General features: G+C 41.3%; 1 protein-coding gene across 1 annotated transcript; it reads right to left on the bottom strand.

Moving 5' to 3' along the window:
- Window positions 1-332: 332 nt before the first annotated feature.
- Window positions 333-20,196, bottom strand: SYPL1 (synaptophysin like 1). Its single transcript, XM_060244732.1, has 5 exons — window positions 19,953-20,196; window positions 15,825-15,943; window positions 4,892-5,096; window positions 4,001-4,189; window positions 333-1,183 (listed from the first exon to the last, which is right to left on the bottom strand). Exons 1-5 carry the CDS (start codon window positions 20,019-20,021, stop codon window positions 1,055-1,057), a joined length of 711 nt encoding a protein of 236 aa, XP_060100715.1. The 5' UTR covers window positions 20,022-20,196; the 3' UTR covers window positions 333-1,054.
- Window positions 20,197-20,623: the final 427 nt, after the last annotated feature.

Genomic DNA, 20,623 nt, shown 5'->3' on the forward strand with positions numbered 1-20,623 from the left:
CCTTAACTATGTGGGAGCCCTGTGGCACAGAGCGGTAAAGCTGCAGTACTGCAGTCGGAGCCCTCTGCTCACGACCCGAGTTCAATCCCAGCAAAAACTGGTTCAGGTAGCCGGCTCCAGGTCGACTCAGCCTTCTATCCTTCCGAGGTCGGTAAAATGAGTACCCAGCTTGCTGGGGAAGTCAATGGCAAGCCACCTCGTAAAAAGTCTGCAGTGAAAACATTGTGAAAGCAACATCACCCCAGAGTCGGAAATGACTGGTGCTCGCACAGGGGACTACCTTTGCCTTTAACTATGTGGAAAGGTGTTTTACAAAATATTTCAAGCATGACTCAAGACATTTGTATTTATTGAAGTAACTGATGCTCCATGCATTTCCTTCGTATGCAGGATATTGCCATTTGGGGGTGCATATGGTTATCTGACTTTTCCCAGAGCCCATTTAACAAGTACATTCATGATCAGGCTTTATCCTGTTTAAGCAAACATCTACAGCTCTTCTGTAGAGAACTCACTCCCAATCAGAGACAGAAGCACAGCAAAAGTTATCAGTTCTTATATCGTATACAGTGTCCAAACTTTTTGCTTCATATTTTAGTAGGAATAGGAAGCCAGAACCCAGATTTTTCTCCTCCTCTACAGCAACAGTTAAATTACTCTTAAACCAGTAATGCAAATATGTTCCTTGAAGAATCATTCTGTAACTACACAACTTTCAACTTGTTTGCTGAAGAGGTACTGACCGTCAGCATCTGAATGTGCAGCAGCTGTATTTAAATAGCTCCAATTACATTTAAATACAGAAACACAAAGAGATTGGGAAAGCACTAATTATGTAAACAAGATTACAAACAGCATCATGTGTAAAAAAAAATGCTTTCCTGAGGAAGAGATCCTTGTCTAGATTTAAACAGGACCGCTCACTGGATTAAGACATCCTCCAACATTTGCAGATGTGATCATCTGCAGCATAAGGTTTGATAATCATCAAAAACAAATTACTACAGGGGTTTTCAGATGGCTGGCTGTTTTGCTAGGAGGCGACATCTCCCATTTAGATTCCTGATGCAGGTGGATACAACCCAGAGTTTGGGGAATTACCATTTGGTTTATGTAGGCTTGTCTCTTTATGTACAAACCAAGCATTTCCTCCCCACAGAAAAAAGTTGACCAAACCAAACACCTGTAGGAACAAGAACAGGTTCATTAACACATATCTTTAGGGACTAATCTCTTAAAAGACCAATTCCAAACTTTTATACATTTACCCTGCACATACTTTTTTATATACTGCAACATTTCACTTAAAAGATAATAGGCTAATAATTAAATGTGTTTTCCCCGCCATAGGCAAAAAAGGGCAAAAAGCAAGATCAATTATGTGAAGCTGAACACTGCAAGCCTGTGCACAGGCCAGACTCAGTGGGGCACATGGAGAGGCCTGAGCTGCAAAAATTTGAACTCTCCAGAAACAAAACATGATGGTTACTGAGATCAGTTTTCCACAGCAACAGGAAGACCTCTGGTGCTGTTTGATCAGGCATTATAGTATGTAAGTATATGCAGGGCTTTTTTTCTGCCGGAGTCTGTGCTCTCAGGCCAGGCAGTATGGCCTAATATGCAAATGAGCTCCTGCTGGGCTTTTTCTACAAAAAAGCACGGAGTATAAGATTATTTATGTAGGCTCAATGCATGAGCAAATAAGCTATGAGGCAGCACTTCTTCAAGCCAAAGTCCAGGCCCTATTATTTGTCAATTTTGCCACCAGTATTATTAACTTATGATATCAACTGAGGCCAGGGAATACAGACAAGGAGGTGGATTTGAGCCTGTAATCCAAAGGGTGATTACTATCACAGTTTAAGGAGTCAATCCATAAAATATTAAGCCCAGGGGTCATTTTGTAGAAAAATAGGTGGTGGAGCTCATCCAGGGATTGTTATGCAGCTACACATACTATTCAATGGACAAGGAGGTGGAACCATAGGCATAAATTACGCGGGGGCTCCGGGGTTCAATCCCCCCCCCCGATTTTCACGGTGGGGGCTAAGCCCCCTCCGGGCAACCAACACAGGACTTGGGGGCTTCCAATTTATCTTCAAAGGCATGAATGGGGTGGTAGAGTCTATGTGTGATTTTCCCTCTGGGCTGCAAAGTAATGTAATGACTTTACAACCTCAGCTCCTTAGAAATGCTAATTGAGATTCTCCCGCCAGAGGCTAGGTGTCAATATGCATATTAACCAGTGTTGCTAAGTTCTAATTGGGTAAATCAATACATTGGCAGACCTGGTAACTTTCTTTCCTGGCATAGCTCTTGCAGCACACATGAGATACAGACCTGTCGAGATCTAGGAAAGGTGACTATTTTTTTCATCCATTCAGCCAATCTAGAGTGTTGAAGGACTCTTGATATTGTAAGGTAATTGAGATCGACAAAAGTTTTCAGTTGTATCTTTGGATTCTCTGGATTAATTACTAAAGTATTGATATCCAGCACATATCAATCCTTATAAGTTTGGTGTCTGTTGGAAAATGAAGCCTGGCTGGCTACACCCACGTTTAATGTACTAACCGTCAGACTGCAGGCTCTCTTTGGTGGATTCAACATACTTGCTTGGTTCCAATTTACATTTGGGGGGAAAGTGAGATTGAGTGTGGGTGGACATGATGATCAGAGGCTTTTAAAAATTTCCTAATGGATTCAGGTGGGGTAGCTATGTTGGTCTGAAACAGCAGAACAAAATTTGAGGCCAGTGGCACCTTTAAGAACCAACTAAGTTTTATTCTGGGCATCAACTTGTGTGTGCATGTACACTGTTTCATTTAGATTACACACACATTTTAGCTGATATAAGCCTTTTTTTGCTGTTAATCATTGATCTTATTTATTGTGTTGCTGCTGTTGGTTTTATGATGTGAGCCATCCTGAGTCCATTTTGTGGGTAGGGCAGGATATGTTGAATACATGAAATGAAATGAAAGTTTGATTTCTGAGTATAAGTGAAAACTGAATGATTTAGGTATCAACAGCTTCCCTGATAAACTGTAGCATATGCTGAACCCAACATGTAGTTGGTGACAGCCAGTTTGGTGCAGTAGTTAAGTGCACAGACTCTTATCTGGGAGAACCGGGTTTGATTCCCCCACTCCTCCACTTGCAGCTGTTGGAATGGCCTTGGGTCAGTCATCGCTTTTGTAGGAGTTGTCCTTGAAAGGGCAGCTGCTGTAAGAGCCCCATCTACCTCACAGGGTGTCTGTTGTGGGGGGGGGGGTAAGTAAAGGAGATTGTGACCACTCAGATTCAGAGAATAGGGTGGGATATAAATCCAATAATAATATCCTCCTCCTGTTTCCTTCTCATCTCAATTTATACCCCATCCTACCCCCTAGCAAAAAAAATCCATGCCTCATGTCAGAGAAATATTTGTGTGTGTGTGTGTGTGTGTGTGTGTAACCCCAGAAATGCTAGTGTCTGAAAAAATATCAAAAGGTAAGAAGGCACTGTGAAGGGGCTATAGACACCACTTTATTGGTGTTATAAAGGTGCCACTGGGCTCCAACTCAGTCCTCACATTTGTTGACTGTTTTATTATCTGTATACCAATTTACTGTGATTTACACATCTTACTCAATGTGTTATTCCACTGGCCAACTCCCACCTTTTCTTGGGTTTGGCCCAGTCCATGGACATTGTTGGAGGGGGGGGGGGTGTTCCCTAAATTTATAGGGAGGGAGCTTCTCCATAAATTCATAGGTAGTGATAATGGAGGTCCCTCCCTGTGATGTCACTGGCTCCTCCCTATGATGTCATGGATCAAATGTCTCTGGCTGGGCCCCAGCCCCGCCCCCCCCGGGAAATTGAAAAGTCTACGCCCCTGGGTGGAGCTCACAGAAGGAGGAGGTGGAATTCTAAGAAAGGTTCAGGAGCTGTGCTCCTGTGAGCTCCCACTGAACCTGAGGCCTGACTAAACCGAACACTGATGTGCTGACATACATACCACAGACACATTCAAACTTCTCATGCTGCTAACAGAAACAAATACACAGGAAGAGCCTGGTAGTTTGCAAGAGGACATTTCTCCCACAATGCGTGGTCCAGTTGACACTTTGATATCCACAAGGGCCTTTGCCCAGGCAACAGTGCTGACCAGCCACAGAAAAGTAGCACAGAGTGTGAAGACATAATCCTGCAATGACAGAATCATAGCCATCAGGTAGCCAGTTGTTCACAATAGAACCACCAAGCTCTTTCAGGACTATACAAGAATAGGGAAAAGACTGATGATAATAAAACGTGACTGATGTCAATAAAATTTGAACAAGTGAATAAACGCTGCTTATTATGTGCAACTTTTCCAATTATTCTTTTTAAATGAATACACTTCCCACACCTTTCCTACTTCTAAGGTAATGTACAAGAAAGACTATAGGTACAATAAAAGAAACACAAAAATATATAGTTAATATTCCTCACAAAAATGAAAATCTGCTGGAATTACTAGCCGTTAAACTGCATGAGATATCTGTACATAGGTTACCACCTAGTGGATTTGGAATTTTTAAAAGACAGTTTGAGAGTTGTACTAGTATTTCTGTAAGTTGGAGAGATCGACAGCGCACCCACTCTTGCAATCAGCACCTCACCAACTCCTAAGAGCTTCTTTCCCATGGTAACCACTGCCCAGACACACATTCTTTTCAGAATCTGAGGTGCACAGTTCACAACTCTGTCGCTCCTCCAATCCACCCCTGAAAGTCATTCAATTAGGTTGAAATGCTCATGCTCTCTTTATTGAACAGGCATGTTTCCAGAAGAGGAATACCTCATTGCAAATGTGTACAAAAGCAAATATTTTAAAGGTGAAAACACATTTCTGTTACTAACTTACCAACATTGGGATTGCACTGATGTTCTGATACAGATGCATATAACCCAGGTACAGCACCAGAGCTGCCAAGCAGTACAAGAATATTAAAACAGCCCACGTTACAAAGAACTGTGCTGTTGTGGAGAAGTTGCCTACAAGGTAAAAGTCAGTCCAAGTACCAGCACATTGGGTTGGATCTGGAGAAGTAAATTTAACTTCATTCAATCTGAAAAGTAAAAAGGGATTTATTTTAAAGTCCTTTCAACTGTGATAATTAAAGACCAAAAAATGCCCAATTTTTTCTTTACAGCACAACAAACGAGAAGATTAAGTTCTATTTTATTGGAATTTTATATAAAGAAAATGTAAGCACTGTTATCAAATTATCCAATTGTTAAGAATATTGAAACAAATTAAATGTCAGGTTAGTATCAGAACTATAGAAGGGAAAAGCTAGAACTTACTCAGGGTTGGAAAGAGATGCTTATCAAGTTAACTCATTTGGTAAAGCAAATCTGAAGACTCAGTAGACCTCATGAAGAAGCAGCAAGGTCCTAACCTGGATAGCCCAGACAAGCTTGTTTCAGAAGCAGGAGTTGACTCTGGCAAGTACTTGGATGAGAAACCTCCTTGGAATACCAGAGAGCTCAACCTAACACAAGGAGTTTCATCAAGCAGCTATTGATGCCATTGTTATTTAAGGTAGTTTTAATATTTACCAAAATACAGCCTTGGTGAATATTAAGACTACCTCTCATGGATTGCTGCCTTGATGTGGTGAGAGGGCTTGCGCAGTACAGTGAGACTGTGGGCTATGCCATGCTGGGCCACCCAAGATGGACAGGCCACAGCTGAGAACCCAGACAAAATGTGATCCACGAGAAGGAAATGGCAAACCACTCCAGTATTCTTGCCAAGAAAATCCCATGGACAGTAACAAAAGGCTAAAATATATGGTGCTGGAAGATGAGCCCCTCAGGTCAGAAGGTGCCCAATATGCTATTGGAGAAGAGTGAAGGGCAAGTCCAAGTAACCACAGAAAGAGTGAAGCGGCTGGGCCAAAGCCGAAAGCTGCGGATGTGTCTGATGATGAAAGGAAAGTCCGATGCTGCAAAGAACAATACTGCACTGGAACATGGAATGCAAGATCTATGAATCAAGGTAAGCTGGATGTAGTCAAACAAGAGATGGCAAGACTGAACATCGACATCTTGGGAATCAAGTGAACTAAAATGGACAAGAATGGGTGAATTTAACTCAGAGGATCACTACATCTATTATTGCGGGCAAGAGACCTGTAGAAGAAATGATGTGGCCTTTATAGTTAACAAGAGAGTGAGGAAGGCAGTAATGGGATACAGTCTCAAAAATGACAGAATGGTCTCAGTCCATATCCAAGGCAAACCATTCAATATCACAGTAATCCAAGTCTATGCCCCAACCACTGATGCAGAAGAGGCGGAAGTGGACCAGTTCTATGAAGATCTACAAACACCTTCTAGAATTAACACCCCAAAAAGATGTCCTTCTCATCATAGAGGACTGGAATGCCAAAGTAGGAAGTCAAAAGGTAACCAGAACAACTGACAAGTTTGGCCTTGGAGAACAAAATGAAGCCAGGCAAAGGCTAATAGAGTTTTGTCAAGAGAACAAACTGGTCATAGCAAACACCCTCTTCCAACAACCTAAAAGGTGACTCTACACATGGATATTACCTGATGGGCAACACAGAAATCAGATTGATTATATACTCTGCAGTCAAAGATGGAGAAGCTCCTTACAGTCAGCAACAACAAGACCTGGAGCTGACTGCGGCTCAGATCATGAGCTACTCATTGCAAAATTCAGGCTTAAATTGAAGAAAACTGGGGAAGCCATTAGGCCATTCAGGTTTGACCTTGATCATATCCCTTATGAATATACACTGGAGGTGAAGAATAGGTTTAAGGAACTAGAGTTGATAGACAGAGTGCCTGAAGAACTATGGACAGAGGTTCATGACATTGTACAGAAGGCAGCAATCAGCACCATCCCAAAGAAAAAGGAATGCAAGAAAGCAAAGTGGCTGTCTGATGAGGCTTTACAAAAAGCCGAGGAAAGAAGGAAAGGGAAAGGTGAAAAGGAAAAATTCACCCAACTGAATGCAGATTTTCAAAGAACAGCAAGAAGAGATGAGGAGGCTTTCCAGTAGGAACAATGCAAAGCAAGAGAGGAAAATAATAGAATGGGAAGGACAAGAGATCTCTTCAAGAAAATTGGAGAAATCAAGGGACCGTTTCATGCAAAGATGGCCATGATAAAGGACAACAACGGTAGGGACGTAGCAGAAGCAGAAGAGATCAGGAAGAGGTGGCAAGAATACACAGAAGAATTATACAAGAAGGATCTCAATGTCCTTGATAACCATGACAGTGAAATCACGGACCTCGAACCAGACATTCTGGAGTGTAAAGTCAAATGGGCCTTAGAAAGCATCACTAACAACAAAGAACAACAGAATAATCAAAAGGTGGAACAGCTGGAAAAAGAACAGCGTTTACAAGATTCTAGACTCTTACAACTGGAAATAGATAGAGCTGCATATATGTTGAGGTTTCAAAACATACCAGAAGAGAAAAATGAAGATTTACAAAAAATTCTAAGTGAAGCTTTGGCTGAAATTTTGCAGGTGACTCCTGAGAGGACGGAAGAAGAATTTGACCAAGTTAGACGGATGCCTTTTAGCTATACAAGACAAAACAAACTGCCCAGTGAAGTTCATTTGTGATTTACAAGAAAGAGGACCAAAGATGATATGTTAAAACAAACAAGAGACAGACCGATGATGATAGCTGGAAACATGGTGAAAATCTTCAGAGAAGTTCCCTGGTCTGTGAGACAAAAGAGGAGAGAATACCAAGACTTAACAGACTTTTTGAGAAGAAGAGAAATACCTTATATGTGGCTAAGACCAGAGGACCATCTTTTTACACACCAGGAGAACAGATACAGGATTAACTACATCTTTAAAGCTCAGAATCTTTTTGAAAGAATGAAGAGAAAAGAAGGTAAAGAAAAGAAGGATGAAGAGGAGGAGGAGGGAGAAGGTTCTGGGGAAGAAAATCCAAATGAACCACAGAGATACCAGACAAGGCAACACCTCAAAAAGGATAAGAAAGATAATGATAATCCAAATCCATAATGCCTTCAATAGTTTCAATTAATGTGAATGGACTTAATTCTCCTGCTAAAAGGAAGACATTTAGATATTTGGCAAAATTGGAAATGAATATAATTTGTTTACAAGAAACTTATATTCTAACAAAAGACCAACACTTTTTGAAAAACAAAAAATTGGGTAATTTATTTACAGCAACAGACAAGTATAAGAAGAAATGGGGAGTGGCAACATACATTAAAGATAAATTTAATCTACAACTGCAATTTGCTTCTGAAGATGGAAGAATTTTATTGGTGGAAATCACAGTGGACAATAAAAAATTTTTACTTGCAAATATTTATGCTCCAAATGATCACCAAGAAAATTTTTTTCAATATTTGTGTCTTAAATTATCAGATTTGGAGTATGCAGAATATTGTTTGATAGGAGACTTTAACGCAGTCTCGGATAGACAACTGGATAAAAAAAATGCACAAACAGACGAAAAGTAAAGGTCTTCAGTTACCAGTAAATTTTTGGAAATTAGCAGAAGAAATGGATCTGGTAGATGCATGGAGAACAAGATATCCCAACTCTAAAGATTTTACTTACTACTCTTCCAGCCACCAAACTTGGTCAAGAATTGACATGTGTTGGCTTTCGGCAAGTTTGATTAAAGATCTAGTTGATGTAGAAATTCAAACAAGAGTTATCTCAGATCATAGCCCTGAATGATAAAGCTAAAAGGTCTACGGAAGAGAAAATTTTGGAACTTAAATACTTCAATCTTGAAAGATAAAGACTTTCTTAAAACTGAAATGGAATAATTTTTCAAACAGAATATAACAGAAGAAGTAAAGATGCAAGTAGTTTGGGGCACAGCTAAAGCTTATTATAGGGGCCTTGCAATTAGATATAATAGCAAGAAAAAGAAAGGGAGAACTGAAAATTTCCAAAACTTTATATCACAAGCCGGAGAAGCTGAAAAGAATCTTTAAAAACAACCAACAAAATGTGAATTCCAAAAAAAGGTGAAAAAAGTGCAACATAAATTGAATTTAATTTTTATGGAAGAGATGGAGATTAAACTGAGGTATGCTAGAGAAAACTTTTTTGAATATACCAACAAGCCTGGAAGATGGTTGGCTTATAGGATGAGAAAAGAGAAGGCCAAAAGAATAATTACAACATTGAAAGATGAGAGCAATAAAGAGAAAAATCAAAAACAAGAAATACGTCAAATTGTGGAGTAGTTTTATAAAAAATTATATGAAGAGAAGCAAGTTCAAAAAACAGAGTTAGAAGAATATATTAATCAAAATAACCTTAACAAATTCACAGAGGAACAACAAAAATTTTAAAATGAGCCAATAACAATAAGGGAACTTGGAGAGGCAATGACATCTCAAAAGAATGGCAAAACTCCTGGACCAGATGGTTTACCTGCAGAATTCTATAAAGCTTATGAAGACGCTTTGCTTTTACCATTCAAACATCTTATTGAAAAGATCCCACGATGAAGGTCAAATACCAGCTTCATGGCAAGAAGCCACAATATCTTTGATCCCAAAAGAAAATAATGATTCGAAAGATATTAAAAATTATCAACCAATTTCTCTTTTAAATGTAGATTATAAAATCTTTGCTGAAGAAAGTTTTACAATCTATAATGCACTATGATCAAGCAGGATTTCTTCCTAAAAGATATTTGAAAGATAATGTCAGAACAGTTTGTAATATCTTGGAATATTATGAGGGTCATCCAGACAAGCAATTGGCCTTAATTTGTCTAGATGCTGAGGAAGCATTTGATAATATTCGTTGGCACTTTATGTTACAACAACTGAAAGGCATGGAGTGTGGTGAAAATTTTTTGAGAGTAGTAGAAGCAATATACTCTTCACAAAATGTAGGTCAGTAACTTTCAAAGAAAATCTATATAAGATGTTTTATAGATGGTACCTGACCCCACAGAAACTCTGTAAGATTTATACTAATATGTCCAACAAGTGTTGGAACTGTACTAAACAGATTGGTTCCTTTTACCATATGTGGCGGACATGTGAGACTGTGAAAGATTATTGGAAAATGGTGCATGAAATGCTACAGAAGATCATGAAGACGCAGATTCATTTTAAACTAGAGCTATTTTTATTGAATATATTCCCTATGGACTATTCCAAAGAGATGAGACACTTGTTGGCACACTTTAATATAGCAGCTAGGATCCTTTTGGTGCAGAGATAGAAATCTCAGGAAATCCCCACAAAAATGGATCCGTTGGGAAAATTTTTGGAAACAGCAGAGTTGGACTTCTTATCCCAGCTGTTAGCTGGGAAATCTAAAGAAGAAGCAAGAAAATATTGGATGAAATTCTATGCCTGGTTAGATAACCAAGACTCTTAAGATTCTCTGATGTGAACTTATTTTTTCCTTTTTTCCCCTGTACTTTATATTATAAAATTTATCTTTACTGGAATTGTCAAGATTACTAGACAATTTTAACAAAAGGTCTATATTATAAAATTTGAAAATAGATTCTGTGCAGATGAGACAAAATAATAGGGGACAATTTATGTAAAGAAATTATTGTAGAATTAAGCTTTTTGAAAGTATTTCTATGCAAATTAATACCGGAATGTACTGGTTTGTTTTTTAATTTTTTCCCATTCCCCATCCCCTTCTTTTTCTGAAACTAGTAAAACTTTTTGAAAACTGAGATCAAATTGCCAACATTCGATAGATTATGGAGAAAGCACGGGAGTATCAGAAAAATGTCTATTTCTATTTCTACTTTACGCTAAAGCCTTTGATTGTGTAGATCACAACAAACTGTGGCAAGTCCTTAAAGAGATGGGAGTACCAGACCACCTCACATGTCTCCTGAGAAACCTGTATAAGGGTCAAGAAGCAACTGTCAGAACAGGATATGGAACAACTGTTTGGTTTAGAATAGGAAAAGGAGTTCGACAAGGATGTATATTGTCACCCTGCTTATTTAATTTATATGCAGAATACATCATGCGGAATGCTGGCCTGGATGAAGCACAAACTGGAATTAAGATTGCCGAGAAAAACATCAACAACCTCAGATATGCAGATGACACCACTCCAATGGCAGAAAGTGAGGAGGACCTAAAGAACCTCTTGTTGAGGGTGAAAGAGGAAAGCACAAAAGTAGGCTTGAAACTCAACATCAAAAAAATGAAGATCATGGCATCCGGCCCCATCACACCTTGGCAAATAGAAGGAGAAAATGTGGAAGTAGTGACAGACTTCACATTTCTGGGATCCAAGATTACTGCAGATGGTGACTGTAGCCATGAAATTAAAAGACGTTTCCTCCTTGGGAGGATAGCTATGGTGAACCTGGGCAGTATAATAAAAAATAGAGACATCACTCTGTCAACAAAAGTCCGTATAGTCAAAGTGATGGCATTCCCAGTAGTAATGTATGGCTGTGAGAGCTGGACCATAAGGAAGGCTGAGTGCAGAAGAATAGATGCTTTTGAGATGTGGTGCCGGAGAAGAATCTTGAGAGTCCCTTGGACTGCAAGAAATCAGTCAGTCCTAAGGGAAATAAACCCAGACTGTTCCCTGGAAGGTCAGATGCTGAAGCTGAAGCTCAAATACTTTGGCCACCAAATGAGAAGGAAGCACTCACTGGAGAAGATCCTGATGCTGGCAAAGACAGAAAGCAAAAGAAGAAGGGGATGGCAAAAGATGAGATGGCTGGACAGCGTTACTGATGTAACTAACACGAATTTGAGCAGACTTCGGAGGATGGTGGGAGGGCCTGGCGTGGCTTTGTCCATGGGGTCGCAAAGAGTTGGACTCGACTGTGCGACTGAACAGCAACAACAAAACTACCTCAGACGACAATAGCATCAACATCTGCTTGAGGACAATATTGGGCCCAAGTCAATATCTGGTGCCAGAAAATTTTCAGAATAAGACTCCCACATACACCTGAATTTTACCTGTTAAGCATAGTAAAGGAAAATCTCCCCAAATTAGAAAAAAAACGTTTGTTATATATTGTCACTGTGGCTAGAATCCTATATGCCAGGTACTGGAAAGTTGCAGAAATCCCAAAAAGGGATGAGTTTGTGCAAAAGCTATTAGAGGCTGTAGAACTAGATATGCTAACAATGAAATTGAGAGGACAGTCTTACTCGGCCTGTAAAGAGATTTGGAACCCACTGTATCTATGGATAAAAAGTGTGGGAATTGAAATGAGGAATTTGAATTTATGTTTTGGTAACTCGCCTTAAGCTCTTGGTGATGGGGTGGGAAGGGTGTCAGGGGTGTTTGAATGTACTATATAGCTGTAACAAATTTATTTCTGCAAGTATTTTGTACTGCAAATAAGCTTTAATAAACTGTTTTATTTGTGAAAAAACAACAACATCTGCTTGAGGAAACTAATATCCTGCGGCATAATGTTGGAAGTCAGTTGCATTTAACACTGCAGCAACAAATTTCATATTATAAAAATATAAAGCTATATAGTATACCCTATACCAAACTAGCATTGCACCTTGAATGAAATACCAAAATCGAAAAAAAAAATCCAAATATCTTTATTGGCATAGAAGTAAAAAGTACAGCATGGCAAAGTTGCACAGAGTTTCAGTTATAAAAACTAGTCAAGCATCAAGAAGGGGAGCGAGTCTTTTGCTCCCTGATTGTTATGGCAGCCAAAAGGTACTTTGCAACTAGGCTAGTGGTATGGGAATATCGGTCAGATAACAGAAAGAAAATCAACTTTGCCGCAGGTAATCCATAAAGTTTAGACAGGATAGGTTTGATTATACAGTCCCATAAAAATCACCGTGAAGTAAGACATGGGTGACCATTTCAAGGTGCCTTCCATTACATGGGCAGAATCTTTCCTGATAAGGGGTGTTGGCAAACCTCCCAGACAGTTCCGCTGATGGTAAAACATTAAGTCTTCCTAACATAAAAGAGCGGTGTAACTGGGGTGACATAAGCTGGGAAAGGTAGGCAGCAGGCAGCCCATAATTTGGAAAGATACCAAATGCTTTATATTCAGAGGAACAAAGGGACTGTTTCTCAATATCTAAAATCCTCTGTTTCAGAATTCTGAATGCCTGCGTTTCACTTCGCATACTGAGGTTGTCCAGGGAGACACCTATGGAATGTATTTTCTTCTGGATCCGACTATACCAGTTGGAAACAAAGGAGTCTGCTAACATCATATGAATATAACTAGCAGGGTCTGCCCTAAAGTGTAGGCGTAGCCAAAACTTTATGGTTAGTAGCCATGCCCTGGTCGTGATCAAATGGGTTCCAGTTTCTAGGCACATTGCAGTATAGCTAACACAGTTGGGGACCCCCAAAATATGGCATAGGAACGCTGCCTGAATTTGCTCAAGTTGGAAATGGAAGGTGCAAATCCAAATGGGGATCCCATATAATAACTGAGATATTGTTTTGGCATTAAAAACATGAATGGCGGCTGAGACAAACTGGTTACCCTTCTTGTAAAAGAAGCTAACCACCGCAGACGAGCTATACCTTGCTGAAATGACTGCTTGCTTACGTTGAACTATCCAGTTATGGATTGTACTGGAAAAAGTCTCCCAAGTATTTAAAAGATTTCACCTGTTCAATATTATTTCCCTTGAGGCACCAGCTTTCTGTTTTCCAGGACTTTGAGAATACTATAATTTTGGATTTTGCATAGTTTATAGACCGGAAATTTGTCTCGCAGTAGGAAGTAAAAGCAAGTAGCAGGCGCTTGAGGCCCTCCTGCAAGCGTGACAGTACAACTGCATCGTCTGCATGAAGCAGTAAAGGGATAACATATGGCCCAAGTTTAGGGGAGTGACCATCAATAGCATTTAGGGAGGGGGCCAGATGATTCAGGAATGAATTGAACAGATAAGGGGCTAGAACACAGCCCTGTTTGACTCCCCGATTAGAAGTGATCTTTGGGGTTAATGCACCTAGGCCATTATATCGCACTTGGCAGCTATTAAGGGAATACATTTTACAGATAAGAAAAAGTAGGTATTTATCCAGACTCATGATGTCCAGTTTATTCCAGAGAAGGTCCCTGGGAATAGAGTCAAACGCCCCTTTTAAATCAAGGAAGACCACAAACAGCCTTCTCCCCCCGTACCACTGTATTTCTCTATCAGATGGTGAAGTGTTATGCAATGGTCCAGTGTAGACTTGCCGGAGCAAAATCCAACCTGTTCTCTATTTGGGAGAGTTTGCTCTTGCATCCATGAAGTAAGTTTTCCCAAGAGGTGTCTCGCATGTCAAGCAGACTAATTGGGCGGTAGTTCTCTGGTGCTTCCGGGTCACCCTTCTTGTAAATTGGGACCGCTATGGAATTTCTCCATGATTCAGGCATGGTCCCTGTTTTATTGATGACTGTGAAGAGAGTCGCCAGAGGAGAAGCCCACCAGTCAGGATTGTTTGTAAATAGCTCTGGTGGGAGACCGTCTGGGCCTGGAGCCTTCCCTGCCTTCAACTGATTGATTAGATGATTGATCTCATTAGGACTAACAGGGGAGGGCCATTCAGGTAGATTGGGAGGGATTTGTTATTGCTGATCTGATACAATGGACAGAGGGTCAAAAAAATAAGTGCTGGAAGTGGTCTATCCAAACCTCAGCGGGGATGGGATGTCTAAAACAATGGCTCTTCGTGTCAGAAGCACCAGTAACGAATGACCAGAAAAGCTTACTGTTAGAGGCAGTAGAGGCACTAATAAGTAAATCCCAGTTCTTAATGCATAATTGTCTTTTCTTATGGGCCACTGTATCTCTGAGCTTAATTTTCAGTTCAAAGTAGCTCAAAGGGATATTGGCAGCAAGGCTGTAACGATAAGCGCGATATACTGTGCGCGGCTGGTGTTTCCGTTTTTGGCATTCCGTATCATACCATGGGTCTGACCTCCAAACAGGGGAACTGGGTTTAGCAGATGATTGTTGTTTGTAAAAGTTAATTATGGCAGAGGTTCTATTGCAATACATTTGGAGGGCCTCAGAAGGGTTTTCAACTTCCACCAGTTGTTGGTTTAGTTCTGTTAATTTACTTGTTTGAAGCAACTGATTAATGCTCTCTCGAACTTTCTCTGACCATCTAACTCTTGGAGGTTGCAAGCATATCAACAGGAACCAGAGATGAATGGCTAACGGCCTCCAACTTTAGGAATGTAATCAATGGGAAATGGTCACTGTCCAAGCTCTTACCCACTAAAAAATCTACAAGAAGTTCTCTCAGACTGGGGGAAACAATAACATAGTCAACAACACTACTGCCTACTCTGGAACTAAATGTGTACTCCCCCAACAAGTCATGTGGTATAGATCCATTTAGAATAGATCTATTAGGGGGAATACAAAAATTTGCCAGGAATACTCCCGCTGCATTAACATGGGGGTCTTTGGAGTTCTATGGTGTATATATGGCTTTTTTGGTAGAAAAAACCCAATAGGAACTCATTTGCATATTAGGCTACACCCCCTGATGCCAAGCCAGCCGAAACTGCGTTCCTGTACATTCCTGCTCAAAAAAAAGGCCATATATATAGTTTTCTATATAATTCTATATAGTTTCTCTATAACTGTCAAGGCATTTGTCAACACAGGTATTCTCGCCTGCCTAACTAGAAAAACAAAGTAGTACATTAATACCACTTCCTTTTTTCAGTCTTTAGGATGTTATGCAAAGCAGTGTTTTTAACAGTCATTGCAAATGACACAGTGGATGTATCCGGAGAAGGTAATGAAGGACAGAAAACCAATAGCATAGGTTAGACACATACCACAAGCTTACCTGAAAGGATAGGCAAAATCAGCTGTAACTGTTCTATTCACATGCTCTCCACAGGAGACTAGAACTGTAGTCTCCCCTTTATATGTGCCACAGGTTGCAAATACACAAACAGAAAAGAGCTATGGGGGAAAGATCATTAGTACAGGTATTAGTTTCAGGATCATACTTACAACAGCTTGTTAGAAATACACTGTCCCGATAGCTTTAACTGACTCAGCTTGACTCAGCCTTTCATAAGCCAAGCTTTCCAAATCACTTCTTTAAAAAAAAAAAAGGCCTCTAAAATGCTAATCATGCATGCCCTTTACCATTACTTTAAGACTATAAATATCTTTATGTAAGAGTATATATAGCCTTTTCAAACAAATGAAGAACAAAGGGGCAGAGTTAGGTTAGTCAAAAGAGGCATGCCCCAACTGTAACAGTCATTTCAATGATAACAATTGATTTAGCTTTCATACACAAGAGGCTGAGTGGATCCTCTCCTTAAATATATTTTTAAAGGTTTCTGGCATATGCTGTGCAATGAAATGAAGTTCAGCAAGCAGAGATGCAGGAATGGGAAAGATTGCTGAAAACTGACAGCAACTTGTAACAGAAGCACAGGAGCGTGACAGTTCAGTAACACACAGAAGCCTTTTACATTTTCCTATTGCCATTTGGAAACAAATGAATCGTCAGAGTCTAATGAGATTTAGTCAAGGTAATACGTCTGCAGAACACACTAGGGAAAGTTAGATATAACCCCTGGTGGAAATTTATTCATTCCTACTCCCTAAAGCCAAGGGAAGCGTGCCTTCAAATTATAGCTATGGGACTCTCAAAGGGGTCGTACAGAATGCAGACAGGTGAACAAGAAGCCATGTAAGGCCCAGGACTCTGAGAGGTCAAGAAAACTGGTAAGAGTTAGGAGACTAAATGTATCAGCACCCTCTGCAAAAGCTAGTAGTGGAAGATGAATCAGTGAGTTTAGGAGGTTTCATAAACCTATATTGGAAGTGAAGGTGTAGAGGACAGCAGGAAGAATCTCATATTTTTTACAGGGTGAGGAATTATGTCATCTGTGATTACCACCTTTTTTTAAAAAAAGATTTCTCATATAGATATACTTTCTCTGTGCATTTCCTAGATTGCCTACTGTTGAACACAAAACCCACCAGGTGCTAACAGAAAGACACAGACCTCACTTTCCACTGGAGGAAAACTGCTAACAGCTATTGCCAAGCTTACTTGTACATCAGAGCTGTTGAAGATAGATATATATATATATACAAATAGAGGAGAAAAAGAGCAATCAAGTTGCTTCTGACTTACATCAACCCTATGAATTAACAACCTCCAAAACATCCTGTCATTAACAGCCTTGCTCCGGGTCTTGCAAACTGAGTACTATGGCTTCCAGGAGAGCCAGTTTGGTGTAGTGGTTAAGTGTGCGGACTCTTATCTGGGAGAACCGGGTTTGATTCCCCACTCCTCCACTTGCACCTGCTGGGATGGCCTTGGGTCAGCCAGAGCTCTCTTATCTGGGAGAACCGGGTTTGATTCCCCACTCCTCCACTTGCACCTGCTGGGATGGCCTTGGGTCAGCCATAGCTCTGGCAGAGGTTGTCCTTGAAAGGGCAGCTGCTGTGAGAGCCCTCTCCAGCCCCACCCACCTCACAGGGTGTCTGTTGTGGGGGAGGAAGGTAAAGGAGATTGTGAGCTGCTCTGAGACTCTTCGGAGTGGAGGGTGGGATATAAATCCAATATCATCTTCTTCTTCCTTCGCTGAGCCAATCAATCTCATGCTGACTAGGGTTGCCAAGAACATCCCCCCACCCCAGCCACTGGCAGAAGATGGGGTTTTGTTTTGCCAAATCGTGGTCAGGGACTCCTGAAGATCTGGGAGTGGAGCCTGGGGAAGACTTGGATCCCAGTGGGGTACAATGCCGCAGAGTCCACACTCCAAAGCATCCTTTTCTCCAGAGGAACATATCTCTGTAGTCTGAAGCTGAGCTGTAATTCGAGGGAATCCCCAGATACAACCTGGAGGCTGGCAGCCCTGGGTCACCCTCTTTTCCCGCTGCCTTCGACTTTTACTAGCATTATTATCTTTTCCAGTGACTCTTATCTTCACATAACATGGCCAAAGTATAACAGTATAACGTTTTAGCTTCTATGGACAGTTCAGGCTCGATTTAATCTAGGATAAAACGTTTTACAGGAACCTAAAGTTATAAACCTGAGTACTGGAGATGGCCGTGCCTCAAATATATACTCTAAATTACCGATGCTTGTTTTTGTTTTGCTGCTTTCTGCAATTGTTTCTTAATACAGATTATCACATCTCTAAAACACCAAGGCTGCAATTAATGGGACTGAAAACCAGCATGGTGTAGTAGTTACAATATCAGACCATAGGGTTACCAATCCCCAATTGGAGGCGGGGGATCCCCGGTTTGGAGGCCCTTCCCCTGCCTCAGCATCATCAGAAAGCAGGGGGGAAGGAGCTAAATGTGTGCTGGGCACTCCATTATACTCTATGGAGAATCAATCTGTGGGTATTGGGGGCTCTTGGGGGGCTGTTTTTGAGGTTGGGGCATCAATTTCTCAACATAGCATCAGATGCCTCTCCTCAAATCCCCCCTCCAAGTTTAGAAAAAATTGGACCTAGGGGTCCAATCCTATGAGCCCCAAAAGAAGGTGCCCCTATCCTTCATTATTTCCAAATGGAGGGAAAACATTTAAAAGATGTGCAGTCCCTTTAAATGTGATGGCCAGAATTCCCTTCAGAGTTCAATTGGGCTTGTCACAGTCTTGCTCCTGGCTCCACCCCCAAAGTCCTCAGATATTTCTTGAGTCAGAACTGGCAACCCTATCAGATCCTTGCAGACCCGGGTTCAAAAACCCACTCTGCCATGCAAGCTCACTGAGTGATCTTGGGCTAGTCAAACACTCTCAGCCTAACCTACCTCATAAAGCGGGGGGGGGGGGGGGGGCAACAGTAGCTCTCCAGATGTTTTTTTGCCTACAACTCCCATCAGCCCCAGCCAGCATGGCCAATGGTTGGGGCTGATGGGAGCTGTAGGCAAAAAAAACTTCTGGAGAGCTACCGTTGGCCACCCCTGTCATAGAGGATAAAATGGAGAACAGAAGAATAATGCAAGCTACTTTGGGTTCTCAAAGACAGGGTATAAAGAAAACAAAAAAACAGAATACAAACTTTTAAGGGAGCAATAAGCCCTTCTCCCAGTGGCTAAAGTTAAGCCACACCCAGTTTAACAAGAACCATAACAGCCATCCCAAATCTAGAGCATACAAGTAGATCCAAGCGGGCAGCTGTGTTGGTCTGAGGCAGTTGAACAAAGCAGGAGTCAAGTCGCACCTTTAAGACCAACCCATTTTTATTTAGAACGTAAGCTTTCGTGTGCTCTTAAGCACACTTCATCAGACGAGGAATCCAGCACAGTGAGCAAAGCCATACATAGCTGAGCAGAGCCATACACAGCTGGTAGGCAGTGGCCCAGAATGCAACACGGTACAGATTTAAGAACCAATGACAGTGAAGTAAAATTATCTGGTCGGCAGTGGTTTAGAATGTAAAATGGTTCAATGACAGAATAGTAAAATTAAATTGAGCAAACCTTTGATCTGAGTAGCATGCTCATGCTACTCAGATCAAAGGTTTGCTCAATTTGTTAATTTTACTATTCTGTCACCATACCATTTTACATACTAAACCACTGCCGACCAGATAATTTTACTTCACTGTCATTGGTTCTTAAATCTGTACCGTGTTGCATTCTGGGCCATTGCCTACCATGGCTCTGCTCAGCTAGGTATGGCTTTGCTCACTGTGCCGGATTCCTCGTCTGAGGAAGTGGGCTTAAGAGCACACGAAAGCTTACGTCCCAAATAAAAACGGGTTGGTCTTAAAGGTGCCACTTGACTCCTGCTTTGTTGTAGAGCATACAAAGCACAGGCCTAGCAACTTAGGCCTTAAAAACTCCTTTCTTCACCCATCACCAACACTTTCTGGCAGATCCCAATAGCACTCCGTCCCCCTCCATGTCAGGCTTCCTCTACCAATGCAAACGAAATTATAAAGAATCACTCAACCCAATCCACGCCCTCCCCCACCTCACTCACCCATTCAAGAAGCTTGATGAAAGCCAAGGGCTCCTTGAGTGGGCTAAAATCAAGGTGGAAGTCATTCATTTTCTGTGAGGCAGGAAAAGAGAGAAGACAAAATCAGAAAGAAGACAAGAAAGGCAAGGGAAGAAGAGAAGCACCCAGGGCCCCAAATCCACAACAGCAGCCCTGTCTCCCAGCAAGGCCTCTCCTCGCCACACTGGCTCCCTGCAACTGTTACCTCAGGGCTGATCCCGCCCCCTATACAGGCTGCCTCATCAGGCTCCGCCCCCTCCCTCCCTCCATGGAATCTCCTCTTCAACAGCCGCCTCGCAATGGGTTGAGGCTAGGGTTGCCAATCCCCAGGCGGGGGCAGGGGATCCCCCGGTTTGGAGACCCTCCCCCGCTTCAGAGTCATTAGAAAGCAGGGGGAGGGGAGGGAAATGTCTGCTGGGAACTCTGTTATTCCCTATGGAGACTTATTCCCTTAGAAAATAATGGAGAATTGATCCACGGGTATCTGGGGCTCTGGGGGCCCTGTTTTTTGAAGTAGAGGCACCATTTTTTAAGCATAGTATCCAGCGCCTCTCCCCAAAATACTCCCTAAGTTTCAAGAAGATTGGACTACGGGGTCCAATTCTATGAGCCCCCAAAGAAGGTGCCCCTATCCTTCATTATTTCCTATGGAA

Source organism: Heteronotia binoei, chromosome 8 (genome assembly GCF_032191835.1).
Source record: "Heteronotia binoei isolate CCM8104 ecotype False Entrance Well chromosome 8, APGP_CSIRO_Hbin_v1, whole genome shotgun sequence".
Classification (NCBI taxonomy): domain Eukaryota; kingdom Metazoa; phylum Chordata; class Lepidosauria; order Squamata; family Gekkonidae; genus Heteronotia; species Heteronotia binoei.